General features: G+C 38.3%; 1 protein-coding gene across 2 annotated transcripts in view; it reads left to right on the top strand.

Annotated features, from left to right (window-relative positions):
* Window positions 1-7,655: 7,655 nt before the first annotated feature.
* RHAG (Rh associated glycoprotein) overlaps window positions 7,656-17,789 on the top strand; it is a 31,829-nt gene continuing 21,695 nt past the window's right edge. The window contains exon 1 of one of the 2 annotated variants that reach the window (XM_045543714.1): window positions 7,656-7,888. In XM_045543714.1, the coding sequence (XP_045399670.1) occupies window positions 7,732-7,888 (157 nt within the window). In that variant the 5' untranslated portion in view covers window positions 7,656-7,731. The remainder of the gene's footprint in view (window positions 7,889-17,789) is intronic. The other variant, XM_045543715.1, reaches the window with a different exon arrangement.

Raw genomic sequence — 17,789 nt, 5'->3', positions numbered from 1 at the left:
AAAGAAAGAAAGAAAGAAAGAAAGAAAGAAAGAAAGAAAGAAAGAAAGAAAGAAAGAAAGAGAAAGAAGGAAAAAGAAAGAAAGAAAGAAAGAAAGAGAGAGAGAGAGAGAGAAAATAGTGCTAGAATAAAAAATTCCCTTTTTCTTGGTGTTACAGAAGTTTCTTTGATATTTTCAATATCTTAAGATCAGTGTGAGTATAGTTATCTTACATATAAAAACAATGTAATATAGCTGAAAGAAGGTAAATTTAGGAAACTGGACAGACTGGTGTTTGTCCTGGCTCTGCTGTCGACAAGCTGTGCAACTTTGAACAAGTTGCTTAAACTCTCTGAGCCTCAAGTCTATCATCTGTCTGTAGAGCTCCCTTTTAACTTGGAAAATTTAGTTTAATTGGCTTTACTAAGGATGACTTCAGGGGCCCTCTAGCCCTTCTTATGAAATGTCGATCATATGACAGACATGCAATCAACTTGTTTAAGGAGTACAGAGTCTCCTGGGAAGATTTTGACTGATGTTCCTCAACTTCTCCCTGGGGTTCAGAATTAAGGAGATTCATTGGTATAAACTAAGGTGAGAGGTCCATGGTATAAACTAAGGTCCATGAGAATTACAGGGGTAAGAACTGATAGGAAACCTCCTGAGAATGAAGAAAAGAAGAAGTAAGGCTATTGGCCAAAGTTAAGACAGGCATTTTTAACCTGGGGTTCTATAAATAGAATTCAGGTGGTCCATATATTTGAATAGGGGAAAAGTGCATTTAACTGAGCTTTATAATTTCTTTCTATTATGAATGTAGTAAATAAACAACAGTATCATTTGTAGTATTTCTGATTTTGTCACCAATATCACAAATAACGTTCTCTCATATTTTACTTATTCCAGATATCTCAAAATATTGTTTATACTTATTATTCCTACTTTGAAATTATACTAATCATTAGAGATGCCACTAAATTTTGTTATTTTATGCATTATAAAGAAGCACCTACATCAGGCACTTGGATTTTATTATAGTGTTTTGATCAGTGTATTTCAATATAACTAGTTTCTTCAGTATTTCTATGTATTTCATTCTGTGCACTTAAAATATATTTTGAGACAGGATTCAGAGGTTTCAATAAACTGCCAAAAGTGCCTATAGCACAAAAAAATTTTAAGAACAGGGTCCTGGGCTGCATTCGCTATGGAGGAACCAGAGATGCAGCTCAAGTGGAAGAAGTCAGGGACAAGTTCACCGTGGGGGGCTGCGCCTAGAAGAAAGGATGGATGGATGCAAGGCACGTGAGCAGAGTGAATGAAGGGACAGGCAAAAACGCCTACTGGAAGCTGCTTGTTTGCTGTGTGCAAAGGTCAGCTGAAAACAGCTGACATGTATGGATGTTATTAAAGAAGTTAGCAAAGGGCCAAACCTTTGTCACCCAGCTAAGACTTTGTTCTAAGAACTGTAGCTGATATGGACACATCTTGTTCCTTATCTGCAAAGAGCCATGCTTGCTTAGGTTTCCGCATCCTTGTGTACTCCCTGACCTTCTGGACGTGTCCTTGGTAATAAATACGGGAAAGAATTTAGCTGAGAAGGCCATTTTCTCCTTCAGACTTTGGTCTCTCCCCTTCTCTTTACACACTAAGTGTTTCGAGTAAGTACTGAGCTCAGGTGAGAAGCGGCCGCTGCAGTCCACTGAGAGCATCCCTGTCCTGGCCAACGGGCCCCCCACGGCCAAGTACAAGCCGCAGGAGCGCGCGCAGCTCTCACAACCTGGTCCACGGCAGTGTCTACTTCCGTAGCGTGGAGAGTCTGTTCAAATAGGCCGTCAGCATCCAGGACCACAGAAATGCCACTGCTCGGGGCCACAGGTAGCTCCGGGGAACACCAACGCCTGCTGCCAGGGCCGTCTGCCAGCGCAGCCAGAAGCCGCCACTTCTCGCTTGTTATAAAACTCCCTTTCCTGGTCTCGTGGTATCCGGTGACTTCCTCTTGTCCTTTGGCGTCTGTAGCGTGAGAGTTCAGTCACTCAGCACCCAGATCCTGAACTGTGCTGTGTGCCTGGCCCTGGGCTGGGCGCTGGGGACACAATAGTGACTGCGGCAGGCGACCTCAGGGAGACACACAGACAAGAGCGTTTCAGATGTGCTTGCAGAGGAAGCAGAGGGATGTGGGGCCTCTTTGAGGAGGTGGCCTGAAGGACAAGCAGATGGAGATGATGAGTGGACAGAGTTCCAGGTGGCGGAGCGGCAAGGGCAGAGGTCCTGGCGTGGTAGAGGAATGCTGGTGTGGCTGGAAGAGGCACACGGGCCACCGGCCAGAGAGGAGAGACGGGGCCAGGGAGGTGGGCAGGGGCCTCTCTCCACGCTGTCCCAGGGCAGCCAGAGCAGAGGAAGGCTTTGAGCCAAGGACCAGAAGATCTGGGAATGAAAAGCTTTTACAGTCCTTGCACGCTGGGGAGAGAGATTTTGGAAAAGTAGCTCTTCTTTCTGTTTTTTATTTTCGTTATAACTTAATAAACATGCATATGAACATTTAAAAAAAAGAAGAAGGTCCTAAGCCTTGGACAGCTGCTTTGGAAATGTTGGTGCTGATTTCTCTGGTCCTGTAACACTTCTCAGTATTAGTGATCTGGGAAATAATGATGACTGCAGCCGGTAGGCTGCAGAAAAAGCCCTAGGGAAGGGCGCGGGGCCATCCACTGTAGCCCTGAGAACGTGCAAAGAGCCTGTAAGGGAAGGAGAAGGGCCTTTTCTTCCTAGTCAGATACCGTATGGCAGCAAGAAAGGTTTCTGTTTGTGCTACACTTGGAAAGAGAAGTTGGAAGTAAAACATTAGAGAAGCACCAAAAGAGAGTCACTGGTCTTCATACCAGCGTGGCGGTTGAGTAACTACATATTTAAACCAATGGACCAAGTTATGTTTGTAAAATATAAAAATATATCAAATTGCAGTGGGAGTAAACAGTGTGGGTAAATAGGCACCTAACACAGTGTCCAGAATGTAGAAAATGCTGAAAACATTTTAGCACTTTCATCCTCCTAGATCCCTCTCTCCCCACCTCTCGGCCCCCTCCCCACCACTGAAGATATACAAAGGTGGAGACAGACGATTTAAAAGCAGTGGTGATCCTGTTTCACTCATTCTTTGCTAATGAAAATAAGCAAACTCAAGTTAAAGTTTCTAATATTAGCCACATTTTGCATATATTAAGACAAAGAAATTATGTTACTTTCCTAAAGCCGCACAGCAAGTTAAGGATCAATCTAAGATGAGAACATGATTTACCCATTCATGATCCTTTCCAATTTTACCTCACTTACTGAAGGCGCTAGAAGAGAGCCAGCCCTGTAACTTCAGAGGCAGACAAGGCAACAGGTAAGATTTCTATTTTGGAACACCTGCCCCCTCCAGACTGTTCTCTTTGTGATTAGGAACTGTCAGCAGAGAGATTTTTTTTAAAAGTTGTTGGCATCTTCAAGGTTATGCTACTATGTGTCTATCCTACTGATCTTTGGTCCTCCCAAGAGTCATGGTTTGAACTTGATCCACAGTTTTTTTCCAGGCACAGAGATCCCAATGATAAGTCCTCACTGATTAAAACAAGGAATGAGCAGACAGCAATATGAAAGTTACTGCTGGGATGCTATATATCCATAATTTAAAATGCAACTTGTTATGGTAAGGCTGTCTCTCTCTCCCTTCCTCACACCATTGGACTGCTTGCTGAGGTTTTACCCCTTCACGTCTGCTCTTTTTTTTTTTTTTTTTTTTTTTGAGACAGAGTCTGGCTCTGTTGCCCAGGCTAGAGTGCCGTGGCGTCAGCCTAGCTCACAGCAACCTCAAACTCCTGGGCTCAAGCAATCCTTCTGCCTCAGCCTCCCGAGTAGCTGGGACTACAGGCATGCGTCACCATGCCCAGCTAATTTTTCTACATATATTTTTAGCTTTCCATATAATTTCTTTCTATTTTTAGTAGAAACAGGGGTCTCACTTTTGCTCAGGGTGGTCTCGAACTCCGGAGCTCAAACAATCAGCCCACCTTGGCCTCCCCAAGTGCTAGGATTACAGGCGTGAGCCACCATGCCTGGCCATGTCTACTCTTGATTCAATTCACTCAAATGAAATTTATCACTTATACACTGTGCTAGGCATCGTAGATAACATATGATGTACAAAAGAGACACAGCCCCTGTCCTCATGGAGCTAATAAGCCAGTAAGAGAAACAGACATTTTTTAAAATTACATATAAATACAAATGCTGCATAAATATAACACACACAGCCAACTCTGCCGAATGTAAGAAGAGATCACGATTCAATGAGAGATAATGGTGAGAACCTAGTTTAAAATAGGAAGTCAAGAAAGGCTTTTCCAAGGAAGTGGCATTTTATCTGAGAACTGAAAGATGATGTGTGTGGTGTCAGGAGAGAGCGTGTGGGAAGAGTGTTCCTGTTAGCAAGAATAGCTGTGTGGATTGCTGGACAAGAGGAATAATTATTTCCCCAAATGGTACATAATACAGCTTGTTTCAATACAAAGCTCTAAGTTCAGAAGAGCAACAAATCTGAACTCCTCAAAGTGAGCAAACTAAAGCGAAATCCTGCAAAGCGAAGTCCCATCACCTGTACGGATATAATCTAATCCCCATGGACTGTGATTGCTGAACTGCTGGAAATGTCACAGAGAACTAGAGATGCCATACGTCTTGAGTTATTTCAAATATTGCACCACTTTATTAGTTTAAAATCACATTGATTTATGATATTGTTTAGATATTCTTACAATGTATAATTTGTTACTTGGTTTTCACAAACTTGTGTATAGTTTCTTAATATAAATACTTTGCATTTATAACTTGTTGAAATTCTCATAAATACTCTTTAGACCTGCAAGTCCCCATGGGCCAGTACTGGTCCATGGCCTATTAGGAACCAAGCTGCACAGCAGGAGGTGAGCTGTGGTCAAGCAAGGGAAGCTTCATCTATATTTACAGCCGCTCCCCATTGCTCGCATGACTGCCTGAGTTCTGCCTCCCTCTTCCCTGCCACCCCTGGTCCATGGAAAAACTATATTCCATGAAACTGGTCCCTGGTGCCAAAAAGGTTGGGGGCCGCTGCTTTAGACCACTGCAAAACCAAAAATCAAAGTGTGAGGTGTACACATGTATTCCCATAGCTGAGCATGTGAACCCAGTCCTGTTGTGATATGCTGTGAGGGACAATGGAAATAGGCATTTTCAAAGTCTTTGAGTTGAACATTTATAAAATTCCAGAGATCATTTAGTCCTAATTTATCATGTTCTATTGTGGAAAGGTATATTAGAAAGACAAAAAAAAAAAAAAAGAAACATGTTGTGGACTTAAAACTAAGGTGTGAAATTTTAAGAATTCTAGAAGAAAATGTGGGAAAAACTCTTATAGACATTAGCCTAGGCAAAGAATTTATGAAGAAGACCCCTAAGGCAATCACAGCAACAATAAAAATGAATAAATGGGACCTGATTAAATTAAAAGGCTTCTGCATAGCCAAAGAAACTGTCACGAGAACAAACAGACAACCTACAGAATGGGAAAAAATTTTCGCATGCTACACATCCAATAAATGGCTGATAACTAGAATCTATTTAGAACTCAGGAAAATCAGCAAGAAAAAATCAAACAACCGTATCAAAAAGTGGGCAAAGGACATGAATAGAAAATTTTCAAAAGAAGACAGAAGAATGGCCAACAAACATATGCAAAAATGCTCAACATCTCTAATCATCAGGGAAATGCAAATCAAAACCACAATGAGATATCACTTATTCTCCATTGAGAATGGCCTTTATCAAAAAGTCCCAAAACAATAAATATTGGCATGGATGCAGAGAGACAGGAACACTCACACATTGCTGGTGGAACTGCAAATTAGTGCAACCTCTGTGGAAAGCAATACAAGATGCCTTAAACAGATACAATTAGACCTACCATTTGATCCGGCAATCCCATTATTGGGCATCTACCCCAAAGAACAAAAGACATTCTACAATAAAGACATCTGCACTTGAATGTTTATAGCAGCACAATTCACAATTGCAAAGATGTGGAAACAACCCAAGTGCCCATCAATATATGAGTGGATTAATAAAATGTGGTATATGTATACCATGGAGTACTATTCAGCTATAAGAAAAAATGGTGATATAGCACCTCTTGTATTTCCCTGGATAGAGCTGGAACCCATTCTACTAAGTGAAATATACCAAGAATGGAAAAATAAGCACCACATGTACTCACCATCAGATTGGTTTCACTGATCATCACCTAAGAGCACATTTAGGAATAACATTAATTTGGTATCGGATAGATGTGGGGGGAGGCGGCGGATGTATACAGACATAATGAGTGTGATGCGCACTGTCTAGGGGATGGACAAGCTTGAAGCTCTGATTCAGGGTGGGGGAGGGGGCGCAAGGGCAATATACGTAACCTAAACTTTTGTACCCCCATAATATGCTGACATAAAAAAAAAAAAAGAAAATCTAGGGGAAAAAAAAAAAAAAGAAACATGTCGTGATGTACACTGTGGCCTAGCAGTCATTTGACTCTCCTCCATATTCTACAAAGAATTTTTGGAAAAGGGGCTTAGGGAAAGGAAGTGTATTGAACTGCTGGCTCAGAGTTCTCAGAAAGAGGTCTACTCTGCTATAAGAACAGTTCCAGGATGAGGGCAAGAACTCCTCCACATACACGGTCATTTTGAATTGCTTAGTATCTTATTTACACTTAACTACCTCTCAGGATGATAGAATAGCTATGTCCCTGTTTAAGTTCACTCTCTCCTTTTTTTAAGACTAAAACGTATATCCCAATGCCTTTGTGTCCTTGTATATTTACATTTGTGTAAATTAGAGTAAGGAGGCGAGGTAAACATCCTAAATAAGCAACTGTCTCTTAAAGTGCTGTATATTCCCCACTGCCCATGGGATAATATTCAATGTCTAGCATCCTTGATACTGAATGTGAGGATATTTACTACCCAGTCCAACTGCATTACAGCTTTATCCTCACCCCTCCCTCCTCTCCTTCACATCTCTTGTGTACTTTACTTAACTAATTGCTATTCCTCAAAACATGCCATGTTCTTCCAAGCCTCATGCTGTTTCCTCTGTTTTGTTGGCGAAAGCCTATTTATTTTTCAGTTTCCTTGTCTATATAGTTTCACATGCTAGTGTTCTTGGCCCAAAGCAAAATGTATTACTGCCTTATTTATGTTCTCTAGCACTTTTATAGCCACTATTACTTGTTTTTATGCAATCATTTGCTTATCTTTCTGTTTTTCCAATTAGACTTTTAATTTCCTCAAAAAAATTAATAGGCACATTGTATTTTTTGTTTCGATTTCTGTTTCCTATGGAGCCTTGTACAGTGTCTAGCATACAATAAGCACTCAAGCATTGTCTACTGAATTAAGTTAGATAGTATTCTAGACACCTGTGCAATAGATCATTTTTGTCATCTGACTTCTCCCAATCTCATGGTATATTCTTCAAATCGGCATTTAGAACAACAGTTATATTACAGGGCATAATTTTCCCCAGTGGGTGTAGCGTTATAACCAGTCTTGTTCATTTTTTTTCTTGTGATGTTTTTGGGGTGTCTTGAACATGCAGCCTAATTGGACACACAGAGCTGTCCTCTGTTCTTATCAACACCTCACAGCCTGCGAAGCTCTCAGTGCGTCTCTGTCCTTCACCACAGGCATGAGGTTCACATTCCCTCTCATGGCCTTGGGCCTGGAGGTTGGCATGATTGTTTTATTTGGATTATATGTTCAGTATGAAACGGAGCAAAATATTCTCCAGCAGCTCAACACCACGAAGCCAGCAGACATGGGCAGATTCCTTGAGTTATATCCTCGTGAGTAGGCCATTTACTACTTTTATACATTGTTTGGTTCTCCAGGTACTCAGAATGTGAAATCTTTGAACACTGTAAGCTCTTGAGCTCCTTGTAGAATTATATGATACTCATGAGTACTAAGGGTATTATATTAATATGTCTCTGCTGTGGCATCTGGTCATCTTCTCTGTAATTAAGGTGTTTGGATAGAATTTGCATCTGTTAAAATATCAGAACGGAAAGCTGAAAATTGAAATAATTGATCAGATTTTTTGCATTGCCTACCTGTTGCTAAATGACCTTTTTGCCTTAAATTGGTCACTAGTTCTGCAAGAATCAAAGTGTCACAATTCCTTCACCCACCCCACCCCTAAAAAGAGCCAAAGGTAACTTTGTAAGAGAGTAGAAACTAAAAATGAAGTAATAAGAAGGGGAGCCTGGATATGTATATCTTAGGGGTCCCTAAGGTATGAGAAGGGGTATTTAGGATGATGTAGTAATGGAGTTTGAATCAAAAAAATGTACTCAAGGTTTTATAATATTATGAAAGGAAGTTACTTTGTTCCTCTGAGATGAAAAGAAAAGTGTGGGCACCTAAAGTTTTTAAAAGCAGAATCCTTCCCTGGGAATGGTGACTGAGGGAAAGGAGAAATTTAGTTTTAAGTTTGGAAGGGCAAGCTATACAACAGTTAATAAATATGAGAATAATAACTACCATTTACTGTGTGCTTATTATGAGCCAGACATATCCACTACCTCATTAACCAGGAAGGGAGATGGAAGTATATCACTATTAAATAGATTATTTAGTTTTCTTAAATGAGGTTCAAATAATTTTAAAAATGTAAAAATTATTTAAAATAGTAGCAATGTTTATTACACTTTAGGGCATATTCTAAGCTTTTTAAAAACACTTTGACACTTGTTTTTTGATTCCTACGTTTTTTGAAGGAGTTAAGATAATGAAGGTGTTTCCACATAGAAATAATGGCCCAGAGCTACTAAGTGACTTAGCAAAAATACAAAATTGAAAGTTAAGGGCAGAGTTAGAATCATAAGTTGGGAGACTCAGATTCCAAGTCTAGTTATCTTTACATTGTTTTGATGTCCAAGAGAGTTTTTGATTAAATAAATTTTATAATTTGCAAGTTAAAGAACAATAAAATGGAACAGAATTCTGTTCAGCTCTGTGTGCTTTTGTACCTTTCACTTATTCATCTGTTTATTCATTTAATAAATATTATTATTGAGTACCTACTATGCATTACAGAAATTTGTTCAAAGGCAAACCATATATAATGCCTCTATTCTAAGACTCCACTATCTGGTACACCTGTAAACAAAGAGATGAAATATAGTAAAAGAAACAAAATGCTAAAAATATGATCTAAGATTAATGTTACTCAACTAAAATTATCTTAAGACCTTAAGAGTTTAATAGTTTGCATTATTTTAAGCTGAACTTTCTAAGTTCCAGTGTCGAAGCTCCTAGGTAAAACTTCAATTCAGAATTTGAGATTCAAAACTGAGTTGAAAGGATGTTACTAAACATAGTCATTTATCAATAGCCTAGCAATAAATGATTTCTAGAGATCTAGAGTTGATGATAGTTAACAACAGTGTGTTGTATAGTTGTAATTTGCTAAGAGGATAGACTTAAATCTTCTCACTAGACACAAACACACACACCCAGTGGTAACTATGTAGCAGTAATGGATGTGTTAGCGTGACTGTGTGATCATTTCACAATGTATATGTATGTCAAAATGTCAAATTGTACTCCTAAAATATACATAATTTTATGTCAATAATATCTCAGTAAAGCTGTTTAAAAATATAGCCTAGTAATCACATCACTCTTAAATGCCACTTAGAGGAAACATAGAAATTCATTCATCTTAGGATTCATTAAGAAAATATTTATTAAGCTCTCAATTCTTGTCCAGCAATCTTCAATGTGTAGGCCCTATGCAGTGAAAAAAACAGGCAAAATGGGCAAAGTTCATGTCCTTGTGAAGTTTACATTCCAGTGGGGGAAGACATACTATAAACAAAGAGATGTGTATGTGTGTGTATACATATCTGTATATGGATACACATGAACACACACGTTTAGATGATAATAAAATGCCATGGCTATAAATGAAGCAGGATTAGGGAAATAAATGCATCTGGACAAGAGGGAATGTCTCTTCACCCCTTATCAACCAGGGTTATGTGAGAGCATTAACTCCCAATAGCCCAAGGCATCCATGCATGCAATTAATTAACTTTTCCCCCATGCATCTAGAACACCACAAAGTCAAATTTTACATGGAAGGTGGTCTTCATTCATTCAAAATGCTGTCTGTAACCCAGTCTATACACAATTAAAAGTTCTCTCTTATGTAAGGGTGGCTCTCAAGACTTAAAATTCTGGCTAGTTTAAATCTTCCAGTTCAACTAACTATATTATTCCTGGTTCAAATAGTTTGTAGAATAGCCTGAGAAACTACATGATTGTGATTATATACATACATACACACACACACACACACACACACACATATATATATATATATGTTAAACCCTAAATTTCTGACGATTGACTCACATAAAGTTTGGGTATCAGCATAAGTCATTGGAGAGCAGATTGTTAGTATTCATTATTAGGAAACAATCTTCAAGTCAATATTTTGCATGACGACCTAGTGCCACACATTGTGCCAAGTGCAGGGATTCAAGCACAGAGAAGACTCGATTCCTACCTAAGTGCATAGTGCATTACGATGGTTCTCAACTGCAGTGTGGTGAAAGTTTTGAGGTTTTTCCAAATAAGTAAAGTGGAATATTAACTTATATTTTAAGTAAATTAAAATGATACAAGTTTATTCTCTGTTCCTCTCACTTGTATTTTGCTATGCTTTTTTGAATAGTAGAGAAAGAAATGATGCTACACAACCCTTGGAGTTGCACACATCCCTAGGCAAAATCATCAAAGTGTGTGCGTATGTGAATATCAGGTTTCATGTCATGCATGAACCCTGAGATACTCATTTGAGAAACCAGCGATACTCTATGGTTTTTGGCTTTCATGATACCTAACAAAGTGTTGGTCGCTCTGTTGAGACAAATAATTTGACAAGGACTGAAGCTTGACCATGACTGTCAACTAATCCTTACTAACATGTGGACAAACTGGAGAAAACTAAACTTTAAAGAAAATACCCTTGTAGGACTGTTTACATTTTATTAGAGACTCTACAGATGCTAGCTAGGTCTTTAATGTCTAAGGGACATTAAAACAATATCAGTGATCTTTTTGTGCTCTGTGACACTAAAATCCTTTAGTCTGTCTTGTAATTCAAATGGATTGTTTACCCATATGAGATTTTGTAATATCATGCATTGTTCATTTGAAAAATATTGATTCACTGAGTACACAGATCTTTCAAATGTTGACACATTTTGTTACACAATATCAAAAAAGGATATTTGTTAATATTACCAACAGTCTTGCCAGAAAAGCCTTGTGAAGTATCAGGAAGTTGATAAGCTTGTAGGAAGATACAAATTTTCTAAAATTCTAACTATTTAAAAACTCAGACTGTATCATGACAATAAATACTGTCAGTTCTTTTAATTGAGTGATGCTTCATTCCATGCATTTTTTGGAAAATATCTGCCAAATACCCATGTCTGAGAAACCACAATTTATATGTCAGTCTTTCTGTCAAGTAACATGGAATTCCACTGAAAAGTTACTTGTTAGTTTTCAACTCAATCAATCACAAAAGTACTTCTATTCTGAGATGCCATCACTTTTCAGTAGTGCTTTATGCATATTTGCATTTCATCACGCTGATTCATACTTATTGAGAAGACACGTATGAGGAAGTCAATAGTTAATAAAATTAACAATTTTTACTGCTTCATCTAGGATTTCTTAAGTAAAACTGACTTTTTTTTCCTGCAAGTTTGTGGTGATGAAGAACCATGACTACTGTTACAGTTTGATGCTGCTGCTTTCATTTATGCTCAAGGGCCAGCAGTTTTACAAGCCATTGTTTCTTACCATCTGTGTACATATCATCATGGTGGAAAAGAAAATAACATGTTAGAATTGTCATGAAAATAGTTATGATCTCTCAGACTCCCTGAAAGTGTCTCTGAGACACCCAGATGTCTCTGGATCCCACTTGTGGGACTGAGTATATGTAGGTAGGCTGGCAAAGGATCTGCTCAGCACTCAAAATTATTTTATGACATTCTATATATAAATAAATTAAGTACAATAATTTATTTTGAAAAATCTACATTTAAGAATCTGTCCCTATATTTATTCAGTTTATTTTTCACTGAAAGATTCAGCAAATCTTCATGTTACAGGCAAAGGATAACTCATTTGTGCAGTGCCAGCAATTCCTAGGAAATTCATTGCTGCCATTCTGTTACCTGGAATTGATATTGTTCCTGAATTAATATACTGTGTATAATATGTGATCTAAAAATAAGATACCAGTCTCTAGCAGAACTCGTAAGCTGCCTTTGAATTGAATAGCTCTGTCTATTTAAAAGAGAGTGAAGCAATGGGCATGACTAGGACCCAAACCTCCCACTCAGGGGCTCACTGGAGAAATTGCTGATTCTAGGTCAGGGGCAAAGAAAGCACAAGGTAAGCCAAGTGCTTAAAGACTAATGGGATCATGTTAAAAAAAACACAGGATCCTGCTTGAAGGGGCACCCATTGGCCAAATTAGGAATAAATGGAGCACTATAGATAATAATGATATAATGGTAATAGAAATTGAAGTAAAGAAAAATGGATTCAATAAGTCCATAGAAACATTCCACAAAAGGAAGAAAGGGGCCCGTAATGGTGGCTCACACCTGTAATCCTAGCACTCTGGGAGGCCAAGGCAGGAGGATGGCTCAAGGTCAGGAGTTTGAGACCAGCCTCAACAAGAACAAGACCCATCTCTACTAAAAATAGAAAGAAATTAGCTGGACAACTAAAAATATATAGAAAAAATTAGCCAGGCATGGTGGCACATGCCTGTAGTCCCAGCTACTGGGGAGGCTGAGGAAGAAGGATTGCTTGAGCCCAGGAGTTTGAGGTTGCTGTGAGCTAGGCTGACACCACAACACTCTAGCCCGGGCAACAGAGTGGGACTCTGTCTCAAAAAAAAAAAAAAAAAAAAAAGTAAAGAAAAGAAAAAATAGCTGGGCATTATGTCCCACCCCTGTAGTCACAGCTACTCAGGAGTCTGAGACAGGAGGATTGCTTGAGGCAAGGAGTTTGAGGTTTCAGTGAGCTATGATGATGCCACTGCACTCTACCCAGAGTGACCCAGTGAGACTCTATCTCAAAAAAAAAGGGGGGGTGGAGGAGAGAGGGGAGAAGGGGGAAGCTCTTCTTTATAGAAGGATGCCTGCTAATAAATAAAAAGAAGTACAGTGATAGATATAGAAAATTATAATTTTGAAATTACCAATGTCATAATTCACGGCAGCAAAGGTTTATCAATGGATGCTAAAACCACTGGGTAAAAAAATTTGGGAGAACATCACAAATTTCATGGTGTGAAATAATCCCCCAAAGATTACTTGTTACTTACAGGGTAAAAGGTACATTTATAATGGAGAGATCTAGCAGCACAATCTTAACCAAGTAATCAAACTTGCCATTACCAGTAACAGGAAAAACAAATTATGTGCCTCAAGCTATGATCCAATGGGAAGTACCCAATACCACCTGATTCTAAGCATGGTGAAATAAAGAAATCCAAATTGTGGGGCATTCTGCATAAAAGACAAAGCAATACCACCAATAAAAAGCATGAGGGAAAACTGCTCTAAATGAAAGGAGTCCAAAGAAACATGACAAAGAAAGAAAATGTATGAAGCTTGAATGGATAATGAATCCAAAAGTTCTATAAAAGGACAGTTTGGGGATAGTTGGAGTAATTTGAATATAATTCTGTATTAGATGCTATTATGTACTGATGTCACATTTTCTTGGTTGTGATGATAATTTTGAGGCTGTTTGGAATGTCCTTCACTAAGAGGTTCGTGTTAATGTGGTTTGGAACAAACTGTCACCTTACTTTCAAATGATTTAGGAGAACATATATACATATAATATATACATATATATATAAATATTTATATATGTATACATAATATACATATGCACATACACATAGAAAAGGAGAGAAAGCAAATATGAAAAATAATAACTGATAAATCTAGGTAAATGGTACATAAATATTCATTGTATTAGCTTTTCTAAATATTTAAAATATGTGAAAATAAAGTATTTGAAGTGGGGAGGGAAGATACCACCCTAAAGATACTATTCTCTCAGAAAACACGAGTTCAGACTGGTTCTGACTCATGGTTCAATACACTGGTTCAAAAGACTGGACCTCACTAAGACCAAAAAGTTACATGTATAGCAAACTTATTTTGCCAGCCTTGAACCATTAAAAACCAAAACAAAATAAAATAAGAAAGTCAATCCATCTCTAATTGGACAGTGAGCTTTGCAATTTTCACTAGTTAGTCTAAAAACACAATTTTTCTGATTCAGAGCTTTGTAGTCACAATTAGACAAATTCTCAGTAGCCCTCACCTGTGATCCATTTATTCATGAATAACTGAGCCATTTCCTAAAAAGCACCAGGTGCCAGACTTCCTGCTGGGTTCTATCGAAGACAAGACCCCTGATGATTCCTACCTTAAGATTTGCATTCACTTTTTCCGTTAACAGTCTATTTGAATAAATGATAAATGAGCACACAAAGAAACTAAATAGACAAACATATAAATTAAATAAAATAAGAGGAATATGCACAATGTAACACCTATGTCCAGTAACACGTTGCGGAAGATCTGATCAAAAGGTGTCTAGAAGTTTGCCAGGTAAAGAAGTGTTGGGTGTGGGATGAAGAGGACATTCTAGGCAGCAGATATATGCAGGAAATAGAGAAAAAGGACGGTTTTGTTTAATTTTAATTTTGTTTGCTTTTGGTAGTAGAGAGTAAGTTAGAATAATCAGTTGCATTTTAAACACATTCAGTTATCAGGGCTTGCAAGATACTCTATTGCAAGCTAAATGTGGAAGTAAAATAGAACAGAAATAACAAAATAATTTAAACCTTACTTATTCTAACGAAAGGGATGATGATGATGATAATAATTGTATCCTGGCAGGTTCTGGTTTCCAATGTCAAATTCAAATTTCTTTTTAAGAGCAAAGTAGCACAAATTTTAAATTATGATAAAATCACTGATTATAATGATGTGAATTTGTCCAAGGCACTGTGCTAACTCACTTTGCATTCATTTTCTAATCCTCAAACCAACCCTTAAAACTACATGTTAAGAAGAACTTTATCATACCTATGATAAAGTTGGGGTTTAGAGAGATTAAGCAATTTTCCCAAAGTCAAATGTTTAGTAAATAAGTTCCAGCCCTGGTTGTTTGCCTTCAAAACCTGTGTTTTAACCGCTACATTATGTGAGCAGCGTTGTTTAGCAGGTAGGAATTTAGGCTATATCTGTCTACATGAACTTATTGTGGCCAACAGATTTGTCAAAATACTTTTTGGTTTCCACTAACATTAGTCATCCTTTAAAAGGCAAGAATATATTCTTTGTGGGGTAATGAGTTTACTCAGTGAAAATAACAAGGCGAGTGATCTTATTTTGCCGTATTCTGAACGAATTGTAGAGTTCAAAGCAATTGCTGAAGATTTCCAAGATACGGCACTGTGAGCTTAAAGTCTCTCCTATATAGATGAAACATATTTTCACATAGCTGATAACCTGGGATTTTTCTATGTATGTCGTCAAATAGTAGGCAAAGAAACGGGTTTGTCTATTTGAAAATGGCTAAATATTGTGGCCTCCCTTAGGATGGATCCTGAATTTGATAATCTTCTTAACACATACTAATACTGAAACATAAAAGCTTACTGTGTGTTATGTCTACATGAGAGTCATATGTGTTTTTTCTCTATTTATTTAATACCTAGTCTGTTCCAGGTACTGGAGACATGAGGAAGTAAATAAGACAAAATCCATGCCCTCATGGAGTCTTATGGAATGGAATTATTCCCATTTTACAGATGAGGAAATTGAGGTTCAGGGAGATTTGTTGGTTATCCAAGGGCACACAGCTAGTAAGCAATTCAAATGGAATATGAATTACTGTCATAGGGCTAACACTATGTTCTTGTTTAGTGTGATACTGCCCTAAAATGTAAAGGCCAAAATTTATCCCAGCCCAGGAGATGGGAATTCTAAGAGCATTGTAGGATTCTAATGCCTTCAAATTTCTCCACTTTCATATTTTTCTATATCTCCATTATTTTCTGTTAGCAATTTTCAGGAAAATCTGTGAAATAAAAACACAGTGTTACTATGATCTCAGGGAACAGCAAGAAATGGGAGGAGGGAACAGGAAGAAACTGGGCACCTGGTTCCATCCACCACCATCATGGCTCAAAACAAAGAGTGAAATTTGCTGTGCTACTGGGCAGGAATTCTTAAGCATATGAAGCGAGCATTTTCTCCTTTGGTCCAAAATGTGTAAAGAAAAGGAAAGCTGTACAGTACGCTGAATCCTGAAAAGCAGAGTTTGACTTAGATGGAGGTTTCTCAACAGCAGCACTGTTGACATTTTGAACCAGGTAATTTCTTGTGGGAAGTCGCCCGGTGCACTGTAGCACGTTCAGCAGCGTCCCTAGCTCTACTCTCAGGGCCTAGCAGACCACCCCAGCCCCTCAAATTGCAACAACCAAAAGCGCCTCCAGACTTTGTCCAATGTACTCTGGGAGCTAAAATCACCCTTGTTGAGAATCAGTGATTTAGACAAGTCTTGAAAGTCCCTAAAACCTGTTGGAAGAATTCCCCAAAGTTGCAAACCCCTAAAAAAATTTCTTTTATCTCTACAAAGTGGACACTTTTATTTCTTTAATGGCAGAGCCTTGCACCGCAAAACTGAACTTGTAGCCCTCTCCCTGGTCTCCACTCACACACCCTTAAAGCAGGATGAAAGATAATACATAGTTGTTTATAAACATTTTTATTCATACATTTCGTACAGAATCAAGATCTGTCTATACAGCCTTCACAATTTTGTAAGCGTCAGTAACTTAAATAATAGATTAGGTTCTTAGGCCCCCTTGTGGCAAAAAGCAGTAACAACAATTAGATCAGAGAAGTAGGGGAAAAAAAGACAAAAAAAATATTGAAGCGCAATTAATACATGAAATTCCTCCCCCCACCCCTAAAAAAGGTCTGGTTTTCCATCAAAGGGAAAGGAGGATGGAATATGCAGAATAATTACTCCCTGTGTGAGACATTACAAAACTATATGAAACATTTTTAAAAACGAGTTGATGACTGCACACTTTAAAATCTGTACATTACATAGGGGACAAGATTGCTCTAAGTCACACCTGTAATCCTAGCACTCTGGGAGGCAGAGGCAGGAGGATCGCTTGAGGTCAGGAGTTCGAGACCAGCCTGAGCAAGAGCGAGACCCCCGCCTCTACTTAAAAAAAAAAGAAAAAAAGAAATTACCTGGCCAACTAAAAATAGAAAAAAATTAGACTGGCATGGTGGCGCATGCCTGTGGTCCCAGCTAGTCAGGAGGCTGAGGCAGGAGGATCACTCCAGCCCAGGAGTCTGAGGTTGCTGTGAGCTAGGCTGATGACACTGCACTCTAGCCTGGGCAAGAGAACGAGACTCTGTCTCAAAAAAAAAAAAAAAAAAAACTGCTGCTCTAAGTAAAAAGAAAAAAAAATTAGGAAAATAATTTTGTGTAAGTTTTAAAAATGAAATAAGTAGAACTTGGTCCTTATTTGTTTTCTGGCTTTGTGACTATAAAGCATTGACCTAACTTCTCTGGCTTTTAGTGTCCTAATCAAAA

The sequence above is a fragment of the Lemur catta genome, chromosome 2, assembly GCF_020740605.2.
Source record: "Lemur catta isolate mLemCat1 chromosome 2, mLemCat1.pri, whole genome shotgun sequence".
Taxonomy (NCBI): domain Eukaryota; kingdom Metazoa; phylum Chordata; class Mammalia; order Primates; family Lemuridae; genus Lemur; species Lemur catta.
Note: the sequence above shows the minus strand (reverse complement) of the source record. Positions and strands in the feature narration are given on the sequence as shown.